The sequence below is a fragment of the Lutra lutra genome, chromosome 9 (assembly GCF_902655055.1).
Source record: "Lutra lutra chromosome 9, mLutLut1.2, whole genome shotgun sequence".
Lineage (NCBI taxonomy): Eukaryota > Metazoa > Chordata > Mammalia > Carnivora > Mustelidae > Lutra > Lutra lutra.
This window is the reverse complement of record NC_062286.1, coordinates 89,192,178-89,218,093: the sequence shown is the minus strand read 5'-3', so window position 1 is coordinate 89,218,093 and position 25,916 is coordinate 89,192,178. Positions and strand designations below refer to the sequence as shown.

Sequence of the window (25,916 nt, the reverse complement as noted above, 5' to 3'; positions counted from 1 at the left end):
TCACTCAGCATAATCTCTTCCAGTCCCATCCATGTTGCTATAAAAGTTGGGTATTCATCCTTTCTGATGGAGGCATAATACTCCATAGTGTATATGGACCACATCTTCCTTACCCATTCGTCTGTTGAAGGGCAACTTGGTTCTTTCCACAGTTTGGCGACCATGGCCATTGCTGCTATAAACATGGGGGTACAGATGGACCTTCTTTTCACTACATCTGTATCTTTGGGGTAAATACCCAGTAGTGCAATTGCAGGGTCATAGGGAAGCTCTATTTTCAATTTCTTGAGGAATCTCCACACTGTTTTCCAAAGTGGCTGCACCAACCTGCATTCCCACCAACAGTTTAAGAGGATTCCCCTTTCTTCACATCCTCTCCAACACGTGTTGTTTACTGTCTTATTAATTTTGGCCATTCTAACTGGTGTAAGGTGGTATCTCAATGTGGTTTTGATTTGAATCTCTCTGATGGCTAGTGATGATGAACATTTTTTCATGTGTCTGTTAGTGATTTGCATGTCTTCATTGGAGTAGTGTCTGTCCATGTCTTTTGCCCATTTTTTGACGTGATTATCTGTTTTGTGTGTGTTGAGTTTGAGGAGTTCTTTATAGATTTTAGATATCAGCCCTTTGTCTATGCTGTCATTTGCGAATATCTTCTCCTATTCTGTGGGCTGCCTCTTTGTTTTGTTGACTATTTCCTTTGCTATGCAGAAGCTTTTGATTTTGATGAAGTAATAAAAAATTTTACTTAAAAAAGTAAAATCTTAAAATTCTAATTGCAAGAAAAAATTAACTATGTATGGTGACAGGTATTAACTATATATAAATCATGATGTTGTATGCCTGAAACTAAAGTAACATAATGTTATATGTCAATTATATCTCAAGAAATTTTACCTGAAAAGTTGAATTCCTTAATTGTCTTGTAAGGTCTTCTATTTGATGCTCAAAATTATTAGCACGTTCTTTTTCCACATCCAACTGCTCTGACTGCTTATCATATTCTAATAAAAGATTCTTCAAAAAAAGACAAAAGGATTTAACTTCAGGCAATTATTATACATTCAAGCAGTCAGACTATATTATCAAGCCATCTTGAAAGAACATTTATGAGTCTATTGAGTTCACGAGTCCATGAGAACATTTATGAATAAAGCTTAAAATATTTAAATTCAACATTTGGTTGAATAGCTAACTGGCATTATATAATTAGTATAATTCAGATGACTTTTAGTATGAGGGAACTATTAAATTGGCAAAAGGATTTTACATTTATACAATATAATATCTGCAAGTTTTCTAGTCATCAACAAAAATAAACTTCTGAAACATGAACAACATTTGGAGAAGGAGGAGAAAAAGTTTAACCTGGTTGCCTTCTACCTAAAGAATTCTGATGAGGGAAATGTTTCAGGACCAGCCTAATAAAAGGTAGAAGTGCTAATGGAAGAACATGGGAAGATATTTTATAAAAACTGTCTCTTAAACTCTGTGACAAAATATTTAACATTTTCTGAACTCTAAAACCAATGGAATTTTCTTTAATATTTCTGGTTTGCCCCTACTCAAGAACAAAGTGCCCAGACTGGCCTTTTCATGACGTACTAGCAAATCAGGTTATCCTCCAAAATATGTACATGAGATTCACTGTTTCCAGACTATAAGTGGGATTTTTTTTTTTCCTTCCTCTCTTCTCTCTTACAAATCCTGTTTCCACTTTTGTTCCTGGAGAACTACTGACTTGTTCTTCACATAAATGAATTTGTGTGCAGAATAACAAAATCTTTCTGAGTTTTCTTTGAAAGTTTATTTTGGAAAGCCTAAAAAGTGGCCTTCATCCAGACCAGGACCTCTTGAGTCCTTTGTTCCCCCTCCCAGTCTCCTCTGAGGTCTCATGTGTTACAATTATATGCTCTTTCTGGTTCCTGCTTGCCAAATCTGATTCTTTTTTTTTTTTTTTTTAAAGATTTTATTTATTTATTTGACAGACAGAGATCACAAGTAGGCAGAGAGGCAGGCAGGGAGAGAGAGGAGGAAGCAGGCTCTCCATGGAGCAGAGAGCCTGATGTGGGGCTCGATCCCGGAACCCTGGGATCATAACCCGAGCCGAAGGCAGAGGCTTTAACCCACTGAGCCACCCAGGTGCCCCGCCAAATCTGATTCTTGGCCAAATCTAATTTTGTTTCTAATTCTGATTTATATATAATCAACTGTTCTCCACACTGATAGCTGAGTGTTAGAATCTGGGTTTCAACTTTATGGTCTACTCATCTTGTGACAAAGGCAGGAATTGGGAATCTAGAATCTGGCTTAAAAATTTGTTTGTCCATGTTTATTTGTCTGAGGATTCTGTTACTTCCTGGTATACTGAGAAATCATTTGTGTTCTTTTCCACAGAGAGAAGATTCCATGCTTGTTTTGTATTTGTGCAGATTCCTTCAACTCTATAGATCAGAGCTCTTTATGCTCTTACATTCTAGCTGTTCGTCGTCGTTTTTACTCGCTATGGTTCTAACACTTGTCAAGGGCTGCAAAAATTGAATACCAAAGCAGTCTCTAGTAAATAATGGCTCTCTACAGGAAATTCTGACTATAATCAGCAAAGAATAATTACGAATTATCATCCCTTCCGAACTGTTGCGTGTTAGATCTTTAAAAAAACTAATAAAGATGATTATTGTAAGCGGTATGAATACTGAAAAAAGAAATTGGCCAAATTTGTAAGTAATCCACAAATTTACTCAGCATCCTAATATTGATGCTCCCTAAGAAGCCTAACGGAGCTCAGTTATAAGTCTGTTTTTTTTTTAAAGATTTTATTTATTTATTTGAGAGAGACAGTGAGAGAGAGCATTAGCGAGGAGAAGGTCAGAGGGAGAAGCAGACTCCCCATGGAGCTGGGAGCCTGATGTGGGACTCGATCCCGGAACCCCGGGATCATGACCTGAGCCGAAGACAGTCATCCAACCAATTGAGCCACCCAGGCATCCCTATAAGTCTGTTTTTATAAAAAGTGATTATCATTCTTTTTTTTAAATTTCATTTTTTATTAAAATACTAGTTAATACATATGGTAAAATCAGTTTCAGGTGTAGAATTTGTTGATTCATCACTTATATATAATACATAGCGCTCATCACAAGTGCCTTCCTTAATACTCATCACTCATTTTGCCCATCCCCCACCCACCCTCAGTTTTTTTCTCTACATTTAAGAGTCTCTTATGGTTTGCATTCCTGTCTTTTCCCCTTCCCCTCTGTTCATCTGTTTTGTTTCTTAAATTTGACATATGAGTGACATCATAAGGTATTTGCCTTTTTCTGATTTATGGTGTTTAGCATGATAAACTAGCTCCATCCACATTGTTGCAAATGGCAATATTTCATTCTTTTTGATGGCTGAGTAACATTCCATCGTATATATATGCCACATCTTTTTTATCCATTCATCTGTCAGTGGACATCTGGGCTCTTTCCATAGTTTGGCTATTGTTGATAATGCTGGTATAAATATCAGGGTGTAGGCACCCCTTTGAATCACTAATTTTGTATTCTTTGGGTAAATACCTAGTAGTGCAATTGCTGGGTACTATGGTAGTTCTATTTTTAACTTTTTGAGGAACCTCCATACTGTTTTCCAGAGTAGCTGCATCAGTTTGCATTCCCACCAACAGTGCAAGAGGTTGCCCTTTCTCCACATCCTCACCAACATCTGTTATTTTGTTAATTTTAGCTATTCTGACAAGAGTGAGGTGGCATCTCATTGTGGTTTTGATTTGTATTTCCCTGAGGATGACTGACGTTAAGCATCTTTTTAGAACATATCTGCTAGGAATGCCTGGGTGGCTCACTCTGCCTTCAGCTCAGGTCATGATCCTAGGGTCCTGCTCAGTGGGGAACCTGCCGCTCTCCCTGCTTGTGCTCTTGGGTACTCTCTCTGACAAATAAAAATCTTTAAAAAAAATGTATCTGCTAGTCATCTGGATGTCTTCTTTGGAAAAATGTTTGTTCAGGTCTTCTGCCCATTTCTTAACTGGATTATTTATTTTTTGGGTGTTGCATTTGATTATATCTTTACCGATTTTGGGGGCGCCTGGGTGGCTCAGTGGGTTGAAGCCTCTGCTTTCGGCTCAGGTCATGATCCCAGGGTCCTGGGATCGAGCCCCACATCAGGCTCTCTGCTTAGCAGGGAGCCTGCTTCCTCCTCTCTCTCTCTCTGCTTGCCTCTCTGCCTACTTGTGATCTCTGTCAAATAAATAAATAAGATCTTTAAATTAAAAAAAAAAGAAAGAAAAAGATCTTTACAGATTTTGGATACTAACCCTTTACCAGATATATCATTTGCAAATACCTTCTCACATTCCATAGGTTGCCTTTTAGTTTTGTTGCTTCCTTTGCTGCTTAGAAGCTTTTTATCTTGATGAAGTCCCAATAGTTCATTCTTGCTTTTGTTTCCCTTGCTCCCAACAAGATGTCTAGTAAGAAGTTGAGATGGCTGAGGTCAAAGAGGTTGCTGCCTTTGTTCTCCTCTAGGATTTTGATGGTTTCCTGTCTCACATTTAAGTTTTCCATTCATTTTGAATTTATTTTTGTGTATAATGTAAGAAAGTGGTCCAGTTTCATTCTTTTGTAAGTTGTTGTCCAGTTTTCCCAAAATCATTTGTTGAAGAAACTTTTTTCCATTGAGTATTCATTTCGGCTTTCTCAAAGATTAGTTGACCATATAGTTGTGGGTCTGTTTCTGGGTTTTCTGTTCTTCTCCGTTGATCCATGTGTCTGTTTTTGTGCCAGTAGCATGCTGTCTCGATGACTACAGTTTGTTATATAGCTTGAAGTCCAGATGTGATGTTTCCAGCTGTTTTGCTTTTAATGATCATCATCCTTAAACATATCAGCATTGCTGATTTAATCTTAAATCTTGATGTTTCATCACAAATGGAATCCCTACCTTACTCAAAGATTGAGAAAATTTTATAACTATAAAACTTATTTAAAAAAAAAGTTTTAATAGACTTTTTTTTTTTTTTTTTTTTTAGTTTTAGCTTCACACCAAAACTAAGAGGAAGATATAGAGATTTCCCATTACCCCTCCACCCCAAATGCAGAGCCTCTGACATTATCAACAAGCCTCACTATGGTGGTTTATTTCTTGTAACCGATGACCTTTTAAGGACACGTCATCCTCCAATATCCAGAGTTTACATTAGGGTTCACTTTTGGTGTTATACATTCTCTAGGTTTGGACAAATTTAAAATTACATACATCCACCATTACAGATTATCATAGAGACAGTTCCACAAGCTAAAAATCCATATAGGATTTTTCCACCTATTTCCATTTTTCCTTTTTCCATTCCCCGCCCCCTACCTATTTATCCATTTCTCCCACATACCCCTGGGTACCACTGATTTTTTTTTCAACTGTCTTTTGCCTTTTCCAGAATGTCATATATTTGGTATCATACATTATGTAGACTCTTCAGATTGGTTCCTTTTGCTTAGTAGTGGTATATATATAAGTTTCCTCCACACCTTTTCATGGCTTGATGGCTCATTTCTTTTTAGTGCTGAATAATATTCCATTGTTTGAATGTACCACAGCTTATCTAGTCACCTACTGAAGGCTACTTTGGTTTTTCCCAAATTTTGGCAATTATAAATATAGCTGCTGTAAACACCTATGTATAGATTTTTGTGTGGATATAAGTTTTCAACTGCATTGGGTAAATATCAATGGTTACTACTAGATAGTAGGTTTAGTTTTTTAAGAAACTGCAAAACTGGGGTGCCTGGGTGGCTCAGTGGGTTAAAGCCTCTGCCTTCGGCTCAGGTCATGATCCCAGGGTCCTGGGATCGAGCCCCGCATCGGGCTCTCTGCTCGGCGGAGAGCCTGCTTCCTCCTATCTCTCTCTGCCTGCGTCTCTGCCTACTTGTGATCTCTGTCAAATAAATAAAATAAAATCTTTAAAAAAAAAAAAAAAAAAAAAGAAACTGCAAAACTTCTCCCCAAATGGCTGTACTTACTCCTTTGCATCACTACCAGAGTTCCTAAATGAGAGTTCCTCATTGCTCCAAATCCTTGTTAGCATTTGATGATGTTGATGTTTAAGATTTTGGCTATTCTAATAGGTGTGATATGAGATAATAGGTTATCTCATTGTTTTCATTTGTATTTCCTTGGAGTATCTTTCCATATGCTTATTTGCCATCTCTTTATCATCTTTAGTGTGGTATCTGTGAAGTTTTTGGTCCATTTAAAAAAAATCAGGTTTCTGTTTTCTTACTTTGAGTTTCAGTGGTTCTTTGTGTATTTTGGGGTAACAGTCCTTCACCATATTTATGTCCTTTGCAAGTATTTTCTCCCAGTCTATGCCTTCTCATTCTATAATCTTTCACAGAACAGAAATTTGTAATTTAAATGAAGTATATACAGCTTATCAATTCTTTCATGGATCATGCCTTTGGTGTTCTATCTAAAAAGTCACTGCTATACCCACATTTATCTAGGTTTTATCCTGTTTTCTTCTAGGGATATCACAGTTTTATGTTTTACATTTAGGTTTGATTCACTTTGAGTTAATTTTTGTGAAGGATATAAGGTCTGTATCTAGATTCCGTTTGTTTTGAACGTGTGTGTCCAGTTGTCCCAGCACCATTTGTTGAAAAGATTATCTTTGCTCCACTGTCAAAGAACAGTTGACTATATTTATGTGGTCTATTTCTGGGTTCTTTATTCTGTTCCACTGATCTATTTATTCTTTCACCAAATCCACACTGTCTTGATTGCTGTAGTGTTATTCTAAGTCTTGAGGTCAGATTAATCCTCCTGTTTTGTTGTTCTTCAATATCGTGTTGCCTTTTCTGAGTCTGACCTGTATCATTTTCCAAAGAACTTTTTACGTTTGTTGAAAGGCATGTCTTTCTTCTCCTACAAGTATTCTCATTATGCAGTTATACTTTCGGTTCTTGTCTCACAGTTCTTTGATATTCTGTTCTTTTTTCAGTCTTTTGAAATCTATTTTAAACAAAGAATTTGGCATACCTGGTCTACCCATGCAGGACATGAATAAAATATGTTATGGAATTTCTAAAATTGAAAGAAGCAAGCTGCTAATGGCTCATAAACGACAAATAAGCCTATATATTTAAACTTCAAATAAGTGTTTTAAAAAGTGAATTTGTCAGATACCTTTATATATTAAGGATATTAATCTCTTGTCATATTTTCATGTTAATTTTATATTTTATTATAGTGCAGTCTATCTTTTTCTTTGTAACTTCTTTAATTGCTTTACGTTTTTAAGAAAGAAAACGTATTTCATATCTACAACTCAAATGATTTAAGTGTCTTATACTAGGTTTTTTAAAATCCCTTCCACATTTGACAAAATTCTTTAAATCCATCTAGGATTTATTCTGGTGTGTGGGAGTGAAGTAAAAATCTGACTTAATTATTCTGAAGTAGTTATTTAATTCCTTCTTTGTTGGCTTCTATGTTTTTAAATTTTACTGGAATAGTATGTAGCATAGCTTAGTATACCAACTAAGCTTGGTATTAGAACAGATCTGGAACCACACTGCCTGAATCCAATCCTGGCTTTACTATGTTACTTGCTCTGTGATTTCAGTCTCTTAATCTCTTTGTGCCTTGGATTTCTCACTTGTAAACTCACAACGTTAGTAACATATTTCTTGGGGTTCTTTCCAGAATTAAGTATGATAAAGAAAAGTAGAATGCTTAGAAGGGAGCCTGGCCTAGAAGAGTTTGTTGTTATATAGAAGTCTCTATATCTTCTGTTAATGTCTTATTTTTGTATCAGACCTGTATCACATTATTGTGGTTTCCTAATAAAATTTTAGCATCTGCTAAATCAAGATGTCCAATTTCCTTTTCCATTTTAAAAAGTATTAATTACTCTTATAAGCTTATTTTCCATTTGAAACTTAGAATTATCAAGACTGCCCGATCAAAAAAAATCCTAGATTTTTAGTGAAATTGTTTTGGAGCATATAAACCAACCTGAAAACTAGTATTTCAAATAATAATAGTTGCCATATATGTGTTTTGCAGTTTTCTTCATGAAGGCCAAGTTTTCTCATTAAAGTTCTTCCAAAATTTTATTTTTTGGCTACTATGGAATTTTCTTCTTTCAATCAGTCCCACTTACTCTTTTATCCCTACCACCCACTTTTATTGTTCTACACAGTAAGTTTCTTAAATTTTGGTCTACTTGTCTATTATTGCCACTGACATTTAGGTCCTTGGAGGGAAATTAGTGTATTTGGTTGGCTGCATCTCCCTAGAACTCAGTATTCGGCCTGACTGTATAAATATTTGCTGAATAGATACATAAAAGAACATAATGGTTTTTATTTTACATTTAATGATGTCATTACAGTCTCATTTTATATTTTTAATAATAGATTCTCATTTTAGGTTGACAAGCATTATTACCTCCAAATAATGCATTCATTTTCCTTTTTTTTTAAAAAAGATTTTATTTATTTATTTGACAGAGAGAGATCACAAGCAGGCAGAGAGGCAGGCAGAGAGACAGGAGGAAGCAGGCTCCCTGCTGAGCAGAGAGCCCGATGCGGGACTCGATCCCAGGACTCTGAGATCATGACCTGAGCCGAAGGTAGCGGCTTAACCCACTGAGCCACCCAGGCGCCCCTCATTTTCCTTTTTAAACCTGTTATTTGAACTTTCAATTTATTCACTTGGCCAGAATATAAAATAATAACAGTAATAATAGCCATCTTTTTTGTTACTTATTTTATTAGGAAATCCCAAAAGAGAATTTTGGTTTTAAAAAATAATAGCCTGAAAGAACTTTAAAGCTTAGACATTTAAAATCTTGATACTAGGATGCTACCACATTACACAAAAACAATAGAAAAAAGGATTCACTAAAAAGTACAAGGTGACTGTGTTATGGACAAGAGTTTTACATTTCTAATAATATTCCTTAACTTAGAAGTTACAAACATAACTTGCTATTAAAATAACTACTTTTACCTTATAGCTTTCTGCTCCTTGAATGAGATCTCTCATGGAAGCAGACAACTGATCCTTTTCTGATCGAACAGATTCTAGTTCTTCCCGTAGAGTCTGGGCCTATTTTAAATATATGGTAAGTTTTTTATGAACAGAAAAACTAAATTTTCTAACATGTAAGATTCTTGAATCTTGCATTTTTAAGTCCCCTTACCTCTTTTTTGCTAGAATCTAGTTCTTTCTTTGCCTTCACAGCAACCAGTTTTATCTTATTTATTTTTTCCTCTTTCTCTTTGGATTCTTTTTCCAGATATCCTAAAAACACAAAATGAAAGAATTATACATGAACTCTAAAGGAAGAAAAATCCAAATTATTTACTTACTTTGGCCTTAGAAATTAACCTTTAATCAGGAACATAAAATCTGTAATTTGGAATTAAAAGTACTGAAATAAGTAGCAAAAATATTAATATTTTTAAAGTGAAAGCTTATTCATTACCTAAGCAAGGCAAATAATGTAAAAAATGTTCATTTCCTGTAATCCATCAAAATGGCCTACTTTTTAAAAAAATCATTTCATAAGCAGCTAGAAATTGGAGAGGCTGCTAGGACTCTTTTAACATTAGAAGATTTCCTAAAGGGCATCTGGGTGGCTCAGTTGGTTAAGGGTCTGACTTTGGCTCAGGTCATTATCTCAGGGTCCTGGGATCAAGCCCCCTATTGGGCTCCCTGCTCAGCAAGGAGTTAATTTCTTCCTCTCCCTTTGCTCTTCCCCACCCCTACTTGTGCACTCTCCCTTTCAAATAAATAAAGTCTTTTTTTAAAAAAAAAAAGAAAAGATATCCTAGAAACTCAAGTACCGTAGGACTTTTGGTGGCAATGTGCAAATCAGGGTCATGTAGGGGAAATACCAGACACAGTTAAATACTTAGGCTGCATAGACACACTCCTCTTGGTTGGCAGGTGTGATTTTTACAACTAAACCCATAATGTGTTTTATGTATCCAATCCTGATCTCTCCTTTAATGTCTTTAGCAATGTCCTCTATTTCAACTCCTGTGTTCCAGATCTTCTTGCTATTTCTGCTTAAGTTACAATCCGAATTTCTGTCCTTGCTCTTAATCTAGATGTACCTGTGCTCACAGCCTCTGCCTTCCTCTGCTGCTACAGGTGACTGTCTCTGTGTGTGCAGTACCTGCCAGCAGTTCCACTTCTGCATTTTATTCTGTACCTTCTCACTGAATCAGGCATCAGTGCAGCAATGCACACTCCTTCTTGCGCAGCAAATCCCCCTAATATATTTTTTCCAACATGCAATAAGGAAAATATCAAGAGCTTTAAAGCTAAGAGCAAACAGTGGAAGCACCAAACAGGATGGGAAGAGGTTACAAAGGACTAGTGAAACATCACACACACACAAAAAGGCAAATCACCACATTTCCCATCTGGATTTTGTCTCATCTCTTTCTTGTACAGCAAAACTCTGTGTTAAGAGTTGTGTACGCATGCTCTGAAGTTTCTCTTCTCCCATTTTTTTTTCTTGAATTCATTTCAATCAGGTTCTGGACTTAGCATATCACAGAACAGGTTATCAGGTTACCGGTGACCTCTATGTTGCTTAATCTAATGATTAGTTCATTGTACCAATGTTACTTGACCTATAGCAGCATTTGCCATGATTAAATATTTGTTTCCTCTTGAAACACTTCCATCACTTGTGCTTCATTGGTCTTAATTTCTAAGACATTTTATACTCTGGGTTTTCCTAACTCACTGGTTACTCCTTCTCAATCTCCTTTGCTGTTCCTATCTTTCAAATTTTTAAATGTCAGATAATGTCTCTGATCTTTTTTTTTCTATATTCCTTTCCATGGTGATCTCCATCTCACAGCTTTTAATGCAATTACTATGTTAACTGCAACTTTTTATTTCTGGTCTAGCTACCTCCCTCTAGCTACCTCCTTCATATTTAGCAATCTACATGACATCTCCATTTGGGCTGTTATTTAAACATGTCTCAAACTGAGTTCCTAATCTCATCTAATTTGACTTGCTCCAATCATCCACCACAAGAAAAATAGGATTCATCATTAAATCTTTAACTTCCTCCTCTCCCTCTCCCCCACCAGACTAACTGGGAACTAAACTGAAGCATTATGGTCACATTACTTAACACTTAAAAGTATTTGTTTCTTCATTTTTAAAGGGGAATAAAATAGCTACCCCATAATGTTAGTCTGATGAAGATGCATTAGGAGAAAGTCCCAGCTGCTCTGCACACGTTCTACTGCTTTTGTGATGGGACTCCTGTCCCTTCAGGAACTATTTGGTATGCTCCCTGATGTTATATATGTTAACATATATCCGCCTATTCCCTCTTGCCTCTTCTCTTGTTAAATTTCTCATTCTTCAAGACACAACGAAAGTATAGCCTATTTTGTGATGTTTTTCCTAACTCAAGACAGACAGTTAATCATGCCTTCCTGTAGTGCCAGCACTGTATCTTGTCCACACCTCAAACTACTGCAATGACAGTCCCTTCTGGCATTGAACTCTCTGAAGACTTGGTCTGTATCTTAATCACTCTGCTATTACCATAGCCTGGCCTTCAAACAAAATTTGCTAAATCAATGGAAAGTCCCAAGACAATCATGGAACCATTTATAAAGGGAATCACATCAGTCCTTTGGATTACACAAGAAAGTGGTAATTTTGGAAGGGAAGGCAAACAGATGGCAGAGAAACAAGAATGGGGACATTAGAAAGAGATAGCTAGGGGCGCCTGGGTGGCTCAGTGGGTTAAGCCTCTGCCTTCGGCTCGGATCATGATCTCAGGGTCCTGGGATCAAGCCCCACATCGGGCTCTCTGCTCAGTGGGGAGCCTGTTCCCCCTCTCTCTCTGCCTGCCTCTCTGCCTACTTGTGATCTCTCTCTCTCTCTCAAATAAATCAATAAAATCTTAAAAAAAAAAAAAAAGAGACAGCTAGTTATTACAATTTAACAACTCATTAACCGGTTACCACATTTCTCAATAGACTCTAACACTAGAAGAATGTGTGTAATTCACTGCAACGCCATAGGCAAAACCATACTTACCTATTTTCTCTTCTAGCTCTTTTACTAAAGAAGATTGATTATTTTCCACAGGTGATTTCTCTAAGGAATCCTAGATTTTATAGGAAAAACAAGAAAGAAGTCACTTCATTCCCCATGATGAACTGGTTATCATGTCATGCATGAAAAAATCCTCATTAAAGAAAATTCACATAAAAAGCAATTTGATGAAGTCTTTTTCTTACCTTGATAGACCAGGTAATACTGACTTTATCATGCATACAGTATTTACTATAAAAAAAAAACAGTAGTATCCAAGGCCAAGATGAACAACCTGACACATATAAAACACATAATGCAATAAGGAAAAGATTAAATGATTATAGTTCGTCATACTTTCATAAATTTTTGGAGAAAAATCTAAAATTTTGGCTGAAGTTAAACACTGCAATAGCCCAGTTTTCTGCTCAACAGTGCTCTTTAAGAATTAAAGTATTATGTAGGGCGCCTGGGTGGCTCAGTGGATTGAGCCTCTGCCGTTGGCTCGGCTCATGATCTTGGGGTCCTGGCATCGAGTCCCGCATTGGGCTCTCTGTTCAGCAGGGAGCCTGTTTCCCATGCCCCCACCCCCCACCTGCTTCTCTACCTACTTGTGATCTATCAAATAAATAAATAAAATCTTAAAAAAAAAAAGTATTATGTATGTCACACAAGAATGAAATTCAAGTCTTTTTCATGTTCTAGTTTTGATGGTGACTGGATGGACGATTTTTTTTTTTTTTTTTAAGATTTTATTTGTTTATTTGACAGAGAGAGATCACAAGTAGACAGAGAGGCAGGCAGAGAGAGAGAGAGAGAGAGAGGGAAGCAGGCTCCCTGCTGAGCAGAGAGCCCGATGCGGGACTCGATCCCAGGACCCTGAGATCATGACCTGAGCTGAAGGCAGCGGCTTAACCCACTGAGCCACCCAGGCGCCCCTGGATGGACGATTTTGACCAAGACATTTAACCCCTTAATCATTTAATCTTATGCAAGATCAAGATTCTAAAATGATCAAAATAAAAAGTGACCAATGTGGACAGAGGATATACAACATGAAAATATTTAATGTACTTTCAGAAAATTGTCACTTGAGCTTAACTGATGAAAATTTACTTCTAACTTCAAAGTATAAAAATTCAATGTACATATTTCCTAAAATCTAGGACTAGAATTAAGAATTTATTTAAACTAATAAAATTGAAATAATAGTACCTTTAATAACAACAACTCTGCTTTCACATCCTTGAATTCAGCTTCTTTTTGTTCTAGTGACAGCCTCAGATTTTCAAGTTCCTTTACAAAACATTGTTCTTTTACATCATGGGTTTCATTTTTGCTACATAATTTTTGAGAGGCTTCTTCAACTTGACTTAAAAGATTCTGATTTTCAAGTTTTGTTTTTTCATTAGCATTCTTCATTTCTAGAAGATCAGACTGCAAGGCCTCTTTACGTGACAGTGTTTCTTCTAACTCTTTCCTTAAGAGAACTTTCTCTTGTTCATGGTCTCTTAGTAAAGACTGAAGTTCTTCACACTGAACCACATTTTCTTCTTGAAGGCACTCAATCTTTTTTTCTAACTCTGCTACTCTTTTATCACATTGAGAAATCAAGTTGTGTTTTTCCTCATTTATTTTAGTTAAGGATTCACCTATAGCTTGCAGGACATTGGCAACGTCTTGCTCTTTGTTTTCTTCTGAAATTTTGGACTCCATCTGCTTAAGAAAACCATACAACTGAGTTTTGACAGATAACTTCTGAACCTGCTCATTTTCAAGCAGTGTACTTAAATTATCTCGTTCTGTAACCACTAACTGAAGTTTCTTTTCTAATTCAGAAAGGTGTTCCTTAAGCATAAAATCTTCTTTTTGGGACAGGAAAGCCTCTAAATCCCTATTTAACTGATTCTTTTCTGAACTTAAACTTTCATTTTTCTCATAAAGAGACTTCACTTCAGATGACAGTGCTTCTTTGTCTTCAGAAATAGTTTTTAACTGAATCTTAAGCTTCTCTAGGTTTTGGCTATTTTGATCCCTTTCTTTTAAAGTTTCTTCTAGTTCTCCTGTTAATTCATTTACCTTTTGTTCTAGTTCACTGTTGTACTGGCTGGTTTGCTCCACTTTTTCCCTAAGTTCTATAATCAATTTTTCTTCCTCTTCATATTTTTTATGGAGATTATCCATCTCTTCATGAGAAGATTTTATTTTACTTACAAAAATATTTTTTTCTTCAGTAAGAGAACTTATCTTTGCTTCAAATTCTTGTAACATGGTATCTTTCTGACTGAGACTAACTAAACATACTTCATTCTTTTCTTGAAGACTTTTTATGGTATTTTCAAGTTCTGGTACTAATTCTTGTTGGGATAACTTTTCATTTTCTCTCTGGAGACGATTCACAGTTTCAAGAAGAGCATCTTTTTCATTAAAGGCAGTTCTGAGCTTCTGCTGAAGTTCATTAACATCAGATGCTTGTTGTTGCTTCATTGATTCAAACTCTTGACTTATTTTCCCGGCAGATTCCCCCAGTTCTGTTTGTAAGATTTCCATAATCTCTCGCAAACTCTCATAATTTAAAATTGCTTCTTGCTTTTCCTGCTGTAGGTTTTCACACTGCTCTTTAAGACCCTGTATTTCAAACATTAATGTTAATTTTTCTTTTTCTGAGCCTGACAAAAATGTCTCATTTAGTTCTGATATTTCTTTTTGATGCTGTTCCTTAAGTCTCTGTATTTCTTTGTTATGTTGTTCTATAGCACAGCAAAATTGTTTATTTGAATCTTCTAGCTCAGACTTTAATTTTTCAATTACACAGCTCTGTTCTTCTTTAGCTAGCAACAATTCATTAATTTTAAATTCCAAGTCTTCCCGTTCATGAAAAAACTCATCCTTTATATGTTGTGCATCAATTTCAAGTTTTAATTTGAGATTATTCATATAAGTTACCTCATCTTTTAAGATACTATGTTGAGACTCCAGTTCCTTTAAAGTATTTTCTAAATGTTTGACTTTTTCGTTTACTACTTGTTCTACAAAAGCATCCTCTTGTAAGACCAAAGGACACATCTGATTTTCATGGTTTGCTCTTGGCGCATTCTCTAAATTTTCTAATTCACATTCATATTTCTCTTGAATGTTCTTCTCAGTTGCCTCACATCGTCTGACTAAATTCTCCTTTAACTGGTTTAAATTATTTACTTCTGCTTCACGTTCTTTAGCAGATGCTTCAATTTGGCACATCAATTCTTTAACCTGCTCTTGATGTGTAGCTTTCAGTTGCAAAAGCTCTTCCTGCAAACTATTAATATCTTTTTGGTAATGCTGGGAATTAGCCTCAATGACTTCTTGGAGATGAGTAATTTCTTTCTCCTTTTCATTTGTGGCAGCTCTTAATTGTTTTTGCAGACATAAAATTTGCTCCTCAAAGGCTGGCCTAATATTCTGAATCTCCTCTTGTAGTTTTTTAACATTATCTTTGGAGTCACCCTGAAATTTAAGTTGTTCACAAAGTTCTAACTGTTTTTTGGTTGCTTCTTCCAGTTCCTTTTGCAAGCTAGCTTTATCTTCACTGTGCTTGGAATGTACTGTCACTAATTCATTTTTCAGATTTTCAATTTCTTTCATATAGTTTCTTTGCGATTCTTCAAACTCCTTATGCACATCTTCCATCTTAGTTATAGAATCCTATTATAAATACAAGCACACAACAATTATTTAAGACAAAAGAAACACCTGCCTTCAGGAAAAATATTAGCCACAGGCCAATTAAAAAAGGAAGTGAGCAAAGATGTCCATAGAGAAATATGATACTGAGATTCCAAGAATTCTGTGCAGGCTGTGACTACCTTAAGTATGACAATATACTGCATATCAACAGTACTGAATATGCTACTCAAAGTAACGACTAAAAAAACAAATAACACAAAGTAATAACTAAGAAATAAGAAATCTGAGTTTAATTTCCTTTTAAAAAGTGATAAATTATGTAAATTGCATTAAGTCAAGACTTTAATTAGTATCTCCTGAATAAAATAATAAGGAACTTTTGGAGAAAGTGAGCCCAGACCCAGTATCTTAGAACTGAATAGATAATATTTAGAGTATGTGTGAGAATCAATTTACTTAAGTAAGTACTATTTCACAAAATAAGTAATCTTTATTAATTTTTAATGAAAAATGACATTATAGCAATAAGGAAGATTAAGCAATGCAACAATGTTGGGTCCATTTCTATGTAGCCAGGTGATCCTATTTTTTTTAGCTATGAATTTATTTCCTTATAAATTATTAAAGTCATCAGATCAGATGCTTGTTAAGGTCTTAGCTCTAAAATTCATGACTATATTAGTTAACAAATTAAAAAAATTAATATCAAATGGTCACCTTACCTCAACCTCTTGCTTCATTTTAATATTTTCCTTCTTCAGACAAAGACACTGTTGCTCAGTCTCTGCTTTTTCCAGAAGAAGGGCATCCAGACGTTCAGTCAATGCCTGTTTTGGAACAGGATGATTTGTTTGCCTGAGGTTAATTATGGTGGATTGACCACATGCATAATTTTCTCTTCACTTTTTCCAAACCACACTAAAGCAAGGATAAAAGACTTAAAAAGGTCTATACAAAAGAACAAAGAGAAAAGGAGAAAAGAGGTGAGGATATGGGAAATTTCACCATATTTTTTGAAAACTGAAAATTGAAGGATGAACTGAATTAGAAAGAGGAAAAGTATAACTTACAGTACCTTTACAAGGAAACATATATAAGAAGCTGGCAAATACTCTAGAAAACTAAATGCTTGGAAACTGGAGGCCCCAGATACCGTTAAGGGAAGTATAATGTATGGGATTCAAAAATTGGGGATTTTTGAAAAACTGGGGTTGAAAATCTGAATAGGAAGTGGTTAGAACATTAGGCAAGAAATCACCTGTGTCCTGTCTTCCTCAGAGACAGGTTTGTTCTCTGCAGAAATTAAACAGGATCGGAAGTTAATGAAACAGAAACTAAATCAACAAGAGTCAGTTCTTTGAAAAAAAAAAAAGCTAATGAAACAACTAATAAGACTGACCAAGAGAAGACAGAAGTCACAATCAATAATAAAAATAAAAATAAAACATATCTACATATAAATCAGAGATACAACAGTTAAAGAGAATATTATGAACAATTATTTGGCAACGATAATAAAAACTGAAGTGAAAGGAATAAAAGTTGGTGGAAAAATACAGCTTCATTAACTCAAGGAAAAAATTAAAAAGCACAATTAATACTACAACTACTTAAAAATCAAACTAGTGGCTTAAAAGTTGTCTATCAAACAGAAGGAAGTTTTACAGGTGGGTTCCATCAAATTTTCAAAGAACAGATTATCCAATTACATATGAACTTGTTCAGACAAAGTAAGAAGGAATTCGCAAATTATTATATAAAATTTGCATAACGATACAAATATCTGAGGACTTTACAAACAGGAAAATCATAAGTCCAATTGACCATGAATCCAGATAAAGTTAATCCTAAAGGTTAAAATCTAGATAAATATTAAAATACGAAGTAAGTGTTAGTCCGCTATCACCCTAGATCTGCTTGCCTCTGAACTTACATGAAATAAAGAAAAACTTTGTTTAATAAAAACAAAACATGCAGAAAATTTAGAGTTTTCTATCAAGTTATAGCCATTATTCAGACAAGGGTAGATTAAAGCTATTTTAAAATATGGGATGACAACATTTTCCATCCCTTCTTAGGATGCTATTGAAGGACATGCTCTACAAACATGAGGTTAACCAAAAAAGTCAACGACATGTCACCTAGCAAATAGGGGCCAATATAGGAAAGCAGTGTAGAAATTCACAGGATCACGGGATAGGCCAGTTCCAGGAAAACTGCGGCAGACATAGAGAATGACAAGAACAAATCAGTGCAGGACAGAAGGCTCTAGAAGGAGATGGTCCAGGAAAAAAATGGAAAACATTATCTGATCGCTTTGACCATTCTAAAGTAGGAGTTGCTGTGAAAGATAGCTAAATTTTCATCTGCTGTAATGGCAAATTAATAACTAAATGTCTAAAGTGAATAAAGCAAGGAATAGCAGTATAACCATATTATTTAGAAACAGAAATAATTCCCACAAGTTACTCAGTATTATAATAAGCTCTTTAGTTATTAGCATTACTTGTAAATACATGCATATATTAATTTGGTTAAAACTATTTTAGTTTTAAAATTAGTTTTTCACACTACATAATGCATTGCGATATAAACTTCTGATTGCTAAATATCAGGGGAAGCCTAAATACATTTATTAAATTTAGGAGATATAGAGAGGCCATTAACTGAAAACAGCCAACATAGATTTGATTCCAGCAAAGAGATAGTAACAAAGATGACTGTACTAGAAATTCCATTCTCTTAACATGCAGTTTTCACCTTCCCCTTGCCTTTGGAAGCAGCAAGTAAGTTCACTTCAAATTTTGACATGGAAAATATGGATTATTATTCCTATTTTTAAAATAAAAATCTAACATTCAGCTTTGAATAAAATTTTAGATGTATCCCAATGCACTGGAAGATCACTACCAGAAATAAGATGATTTCCAGAAATTTTAATTAACTTTTTAAAAAAGACATAAATTTTTAAGATTATATGAAAAACAGAAAGTTCTGTATTCAGAGCCACATTTTTCCAGGTACTTTTCCCAATGAAGAGATAAAACTTAGCAAGAAGTTTTCCAGAGGTGTAGAGAATACATTACATCACAGTATAGGCATTTTCTAAAACAGAAAAATTACCGATAGCAATGGAATAACTGATATATATCTCTTTCAATCAATCCCCGAAGTATTTCTCTCATTAGAATTACAAGCCAAAGGTTTTGTTCCCATGAATTTTACCTAAGTTACTTTCTGAAACTTGAGTGGTGAGGATAACATGCTTTACTATGAAATTAACCTGAAAAGTAAAGCTCGTTAACTTAGACAAATTTTCTAATTTCCTCTTCAGTAGTTTTGGCAGAAAGGGAGAATACACCAAGTGGGGATAAGAAGGAAATACAGGGCAGATATTTAGATATCCTGGAATGCAAGTGTATAGCAAGTATTTCAAGGGCTAAAGAGTTAACTGATACTAAATTAGAAAGAAGCCTCTGTGGTTCTCTCTTCAGATACAAAACCCCCCTTTTAGTGTGTATGTGTTAAATATCCCAACAAACAAAATATGCCAGTAACATTATTACAATAAGTTATTTTATTTTTTTAAAGGATTTATTTATTTGAGAGAGAGAGAGATAGTGAGAGATAGTAGATGCAAAGTGGGGGGAGCGCAAACAGGGGAAGCACGGAGAGTTCTTGGAGAAGCCGGCTACCCACTGAGCAGGGAGTCCAATGCAGGACTCGATCCCAGGACCCTAGGATCATGACCTGAGCCAAAGGCAGATGCTTAACGAACTGAGCCACCCTGGTGTCCCTATAATTAATTATTGAGAACTTACACGACAGATGCAATTTTAAGTGCTAAGCATGTATTAACTCAAAATCCAACACCTCTATGTAAAGTAGGTATTATTATTTTCTCTAGTCTACAGGTGAAGGAGCTAAAAGGGAAGAAACTTAGCTATGGCCATATAGGTAGTACATGGCAGAGCAGGGACCCAAAGATCTGAATCAGGCTGTCTGGCTCTAAAGTCAACACTCTTAGGTAAATATCAAGTAGTTTTACTTTAGCTATCACTGATTAAGAAAATACAAAATGACCAAATAAGCAAAGAAAACTACTATGAATTCAGTAATACTTAAGTAAATCGGTACACTGTGAATCCAAGTGGTATTTGTGCACACTGTGCAAGCTTTTTATACTGTCTTAGCTAAATAAAGAACAAAGCAACAGTGCATGATATGCATCAGGATTTAAAGCTTTCTTACAGTAACTCTCTGGGAGACCTTCAGTTGTACACTGCTCACAAGTTGGGAGGGCCCTAGTAAAAGAATATGATAATTTATAAATGTATAATCAAAGAACAGGTATCTAGACTCAAATTATAAATACAAAAAAGGAAAATAATTACTGCAGAGCTTTGAGAAGTAAAAGAAACTGTAAAGAAGGTTAGGCCAAACTGGGGGTGAGGAGGCAATCAGTCAGGATTAAGGGCATATAAATAAGGATAACCTTCTTTGACAGGAAGTACCAAAATAAAAATAGTACCCTGTGATCGGGTAAGAGCACGCAAAACTTAAAAGAGAAAAGACAGCCTGGTTAAGGAGGTATCAAAAAAAGTCGAGTATGACATGAGGCATTTACCATACAGCCATAGAAATGGAAAAAGCATACTGATAAACTGCAGCACTATCCTGAAAGAACGAGAAGTCACTGATGGCGGACACATGTAGAGGATAAAGGAAAGAGGAAAACTGAAGAGTCTCTAAAGTTAAAAGTCCTGAAAAACAGTGCTGCCACTGGTTGTCCAGGCAAGGGGATTTGGTCTGAATATGAATATGAAGACAAGAAAAATGGGTGAATATTTCTTTCCCCAAACAGCTATAAATGTCAGTAGTCACATCCAGAGATATAGGTCTATTAACAGATTATATGTATCTATCAGCCTAAAAATTATCATCAAATTCCTGAGCATGGGTCTTCTGAGGGGGAGAGGGAAGAGCAGGGCTGTGATTAAGGCAACCCCCTAATTACAGAGTGTGTGGGATGAAGACGAGAGGAACACTCATTTTAGAACAGAAAGGGACGAAGAGGTCATTTAACTCTTTTTACAGGCAACCAGAGAGGTAAAAAACTTAAACCAAGGGCAGGGAGGGAGTGGAAAAACAGGGACAGAAAGCCAGACGGCTCTGGCAGACTGACAGCTTTAAAGGAAATCCAGTTTGTCATTACACATTTCCTCTAAGTAAATACATAAAAATTAAAGCGATATTTGCAACCATTGCATTACCTTAATAATATCATCAGTTCCTCCAGCAACAGGTTTTGATTTCAATTCCTCAATTTCTTTCTCCAGTTCTAAATAGTTATTAAAAAAAAAAACAGTTCAGAAATGAAGAAATTATTGTCTTAAGTGGTAAGTACATTCTTAAAAAAACACTGTAAATCAGAATACATTTAAACAGCAGATATTTTGAGAAAGTATTAACTTTACCTAGTATGACCTTTTACTATCCTTTTTCTTACAGAAAACTCATGATTAATATACCCAACACCTTAATTCAACAATTATTACATGGATTCTTCCCATGTTTCATCGCAACCTATATTTACTTCTCCCTTTTCCTTTTTTCTTACCCATCCTGATACTTCTGAAGCAAATCCCAGACATATTATTTTAGTTGTAAATAACTTCTTACTGTATAATCTTAAAGCAACAACTAACCTCATGTTAAGCATAAATGCTAACCTATTTCATTAAATCATGGCTAGGTCTGGAGCCTAGAACACCTTTCTAAATCCATTACTCTCTTTATCACAAGCTGATTCAACCTCCCTAAACACAATTTGACCTTTTCCAGTAGAAAATAAATCTCGGCTTTTAGGCTTGGCAGTTAACATTTGTTAATCATTGGAAATTCATGGCCTCACCACACATATTAAAAAGGATACTGATATCTACATCCTTTTGGAATATAAGGGTGAACAGGCAATCATTCAACTTCAGCAAATAAATATACTTCAACATTCCAGGAATGGAAATCTTTTATTACTTTACTTGAGGCCTCTTTTTACCTCTTTGGGCTCACAACCTTATGTCTCTAACATTTCAACTGATTGCTCTAGGAAAAAAAATGCTTTTTCAGATCAATATACAATCCAAATGAAGTAAAAAAAAAAATGTGCTTAATTTTAACAATTTTTTTTAAGATCCTCTTCCCTGATTTTATTTTAATAATTCAAAGATAACTGCAGTTTAGAGATGTGAAATGGGAAAAAAAAATCACAGGCAAATGGTTAAAATGTTAAAGAATATAGATTTCATTATAATTATGATTTTATTGGATATACCGATAAAATAAGCTAATATACTATTAAAAACCTACTATTTTTAACCGTGTTTCAATGAGATTGTGGTGAAGATGAATATTTTCAACTCAATACCTGTACATCTGGATTTAGCTTTCTGTATTAGCATCATCTGTTTCTTGGCAAACTTGATAAGATCTTCCTTGGGCAATGTTTCCAGCTGAAAGGTGTAATGATGTTACCAGTTTGTTATAACTTATGTTTCTATTATACCACACACACACACAAAATAAACAATGCCCTCCTAAAAACATCCTACTGAATAAATCTGTCAGTCAAACCATATTTTGAAGAAGCAGCAAATGCAACTTCAACTAAACAATTACTAGTTAAGCAATTACTATGAAATGTAAAAAACCAACACATATCCTCTTCTGTACATACATTCTTGTTTAGGTTAAGACACGTTCTGGGTTTTGATTTAATTGTAAAATTAGGGGACTGGGACTAATTCTACTTATAGTTCCTTGGAGCTGTAAAATTATCCTATTCAAGGCTGAAATCAGTCTTTGGCTACATGAAAACACATAAGCATAATTAGAGTAAAGAAGAATTAGGGTGCAGTAAGTCTTTTTAAGAAATCAGGGAATTACTTAACCCCTGGGCTCAGTTTTCTCATCTGTAAAATCTGGATAAATAAGTACCTGTCTTACCATTTAAGCTTACCATGGAGCTTAAATGAAGTAACTAAGTGTTCAGGTAAATGCCAAAGACTTAGTATGCAAGCAATAAACCACAATCTTCTTAGTGGTTAATACTCATTGAGTATTAAATGTATGGGACCATAAAAATGACCTAATTCAGTTTTTTTTTTTTTTTTTACATTGGAGAAGCCTACAGAACAGAGTCCCTTGAATCCTACTTACGTCACTGCTCTTGCCACTACACTATATAAATGCTTATAAATTAGATTGCTTTAATGGTTGAAAAACTGCAGAATCTCTCAGCAGTGCTAACCAGGAGCAGGAAGTAAACACAAAGTCAACACTTTCCATAGTAGGGAACTTCGAAAACAAACAAACAAAAAAACCAAAAACCGAAAAAACAACAGATTGGTTACTGTGTGAATTAAAATTGAGATCCCTTGGAGAAGGACTTCTTTTAAATAGGCCACCCCCCTACCCATGCCAAAGTTCTCCATTCATCACCCCTTCACCCTTCGGTGAGCCAGTATTAAAGTATTGTATTCTTTTCACCTTAGACTTCCCGGTCCCAGGGGTGGCTGGTGAAGCCACCCCATCTTGAACAGGATCCTGGAAAACAAAATCAAACCCAGGTGTCAGAACTCTTCTCCTAATCCCAGACGGAACGCTGGAATCTTAATAGGTAAAAGCCTTTCCGTGGAATCAAGTGTAGGAAACTCCTACGTGAGAAAGAACTAGGGAAAAGGGGGTCTGTCGTGTGGGAAATCGTATACAGTCTGGCTGTAAAAGAGCCAGATAATCGCGAGGGGCTGAGTCTGGGGCAAGAGGGAGAGACGAGGGCAGAGCGGGGCTGCGGCGCGCGGAGGGGTGGCTGCCAAGCCCTCACACTGCGCCCACCCCCGAGTCCCGATCCGCTGCGCGGGAAGGCCCGGCAGGGAGGTGGTGGGCCCCGGTCCCACTCTAGCCGCCCCGGCACCGTTACCTCCATGGCAGCCGGCCTGTAGTGGCCACGCAGCCCCGCGGCCCGACAGCCTGGCAGCGCCACGGCCCCGCAGCCCGGCAGCCTGGCCGCCGCCTCCCCACTTCCGTCTGCGGCCGCCTCTGACGTACCCTCGCGGGCAGGTTAAAGGTCGCGCTTCTTCGGGGACGTCCCACCCCTCGCGTCTCCATAGCTACAGCCGGGTGACGCTTCCGCTTCCGCTTCTGCTCCGGGAGGAGGGTCCCTGCGCGCGCTCTGCCACGCCTGCTGAACTCTCCGCTTTCCCTGGCGCCTAGCGGCGGCTGCCTAACCAACACGGAAGAAGAAAGTTTCAGCGGGGTCACCGGGTGGCTCAGACTCTGGTGTTGAGTGACATAAACCCTGATGGGTTTGAATCCTGCCCCTGCCATTTATTGGCTATGAGAATTGGGGAAATTACCCCTCAGGGCCCCTTTTTCCTTATCTTAAAATCCAGTAAATATGATGGGAGTACAGGATTGGGGGTAGGCACCCCCGAAAGGCCAGATACCTTGCTGTTGAGGGGAAGCCTCAGAGTGCCTGTCAGACCGCTGATTTCGAGGCGTTTCTTAAGGCAGATGTTGTCGGGCAGGGTGTCGTGTGAGCTTCCTAGGACGCTGAGGAAGCCAAGGATGGAGCTTCTCCTGAAGCAGGCATTTCTTGGCTCTTTTTTTTTTTTTTTAATATTTTATTTATTTATTTGAGAGAGAATGAATGAGAGAGAGCATGAGAGAGGAGAAGGTCAGAGGGAGAAGCAGACTCCCCAAGGAGCCGGGAGCCCGATGCGGGACTCGATCGCGGAAGTCCGGGATCATGACCTGAGCCGAAGGCAGCCGCTCAACCGACTGAGCCACCCAGGCGCCCCCATTTCTTGGCTCTTGAGAGGAGGTGCCCCGGGGATCTCTGCCCTAGAGGGCTCTGAACCCATGCTGGTGTGGTAGGAAGCAAAAGAGAGGGCCTCTCTCAGGGAGTTGGGACAGAGATGGGGAAAGACACCAAACAGGAGAAGAGAGCAAGAATCCTTACTTAGGAGGGCACAATCATTAGATTTGCTGTTTGAGTGGCCAGAGCTGCCGTTGTGTCCTGACTGGCCCTCCTTCTGTTTGGTGAAATGGTTTACCGTCATCCCTTCTTTCCCATAATGTTTACAACAAAGCTCCTTAAATGAGGTAATTGGAATATACAACTTAGTTCCCTGGAGTTTGATCTGGCTGTAAGGATATGAAGAGGCAGCCTACAGTATGTGTGAAATAAATGGTAGCTAATCATTACTAAATAAAGAGAGAGATCTATAATAGAGGGAAAAAAAAGTATTGCAGACAACAATGTCCTCCCCAACGTCTGTTCTTCTTTTTTTTTTTTTCTTAACATTTTATTTATTTATTTGAGAGAGAGCATGAGCGAGGAGAAGGTCAGAGGGAGAAGCAGACTCCCCATGGAGCTGGGAGCCTGATGCGGGACTCGATCCAGGGACTCCAGGATCATGACCTGAGCTGAAGGCAGTCGCTTAACCAACTGAGCCACCCAGGCGCCCACATCTGTTCTTCTTTGATAGTGTGTAGTACCTAGTCTTTGGCTGAGATTGATTCAAAGATAGTGCATGATGTCAGGGATACAGTCAGTGACATTTGGGACTTCTGTTTAATATTTTGGTTTAGTGATGATGTTTTCTCTTTCTTTGAATATGATTGAAGAAACATGCAGCCCTGATTGCTTTTGATAGACATTTGCCTCTTATGATGGAAGGCAGCCTGAGGACAAAATTGATTATCAGGAGAAAAGCAGAACGAAGACAGTCACAGAAGAATGAAGCTGAAGTGCTGATCAATCTATGATGAATGAGTCTATAAATGTTCTTTATTAAGTGAGCCAGTTAGCATTGGGATTTACTGTTACTTGTAACAGCATTATACATATCTTGGGAGGAAAAGTTTGCCAGCTTGAGAAAAACACAAACTATCTCTCTAATAAGATGAGCTGACTTGAGAAATATCCATAAATCTGGACGTTGTACAATGTTATAAAAATGTGTGACTTTTGTGGGGACTAGAAAAATAATCTCAGACAACTTTTTAAAAAACTAGCAAGTAACTCTTAAAAGCCATCAAACATTTTAATGTTTCTATGGCAGCAAACTATTGAAGAGGAGTGAGTAAATACTTTT

At 36.7% G+C, this 25,916-nt stretch overlaps 1 protein-coding gene across 2 annotated transcripts in view; it reads right to left on the bottom strand.

Moving 5' to 3' along the window:
- Positions 1–23,856, bottom strand: part of GCC2 (GRIP and coiled-coil domain containing 2) — a 58,259-nt gene extending 34,403 nt beyond the window's left edge. For both annotated transcript variants that reach the window (XM_047744909.1, XM_047744908.1), the window contains exons 1-10: positions 23,738–23,856; positions 23,308–23,364; positions 22,187–22,271; positions 21,033–21,100; positions 16,482–16,586; positions 13,309–15,777; positions 12,097–12,166; positions 9,215–9,315; positions 9,022–9,120; positions 901–1,020 (exon numbers count right to left, since the gene is read on the bottom strand). In XM_047744909.1, coding sequence (XP_047600865.1) covers positions 901–1,020; positions 9,022–9,120; positions 9,215–9,315; positions 12,097–12,166; positions 13,309–15,777; positions 16,482–16,586; positions 21,033–21,100; positions 22,187–22,271; positions 23,308–23,364; positions 23,738–23,743 — 3,180 coding nt within the window. In that variant the 5' untranslated portion in view covers positions 23,744–23,856. The remainder of the gene's footprint in view (positions 1–900; positions 1,021–9,021; positions 9,121–9,214; positions 9,316–12,096; positions 12,167–13,308; positions 15,778–16,481; positions 16,587–21,032; positions 21,101–22,186; positions 22,272–23,307; positions 23,365–23,737) is intronic.
- Positions 23,857–25,916: the final 2,060 nt, after the last annotated feature.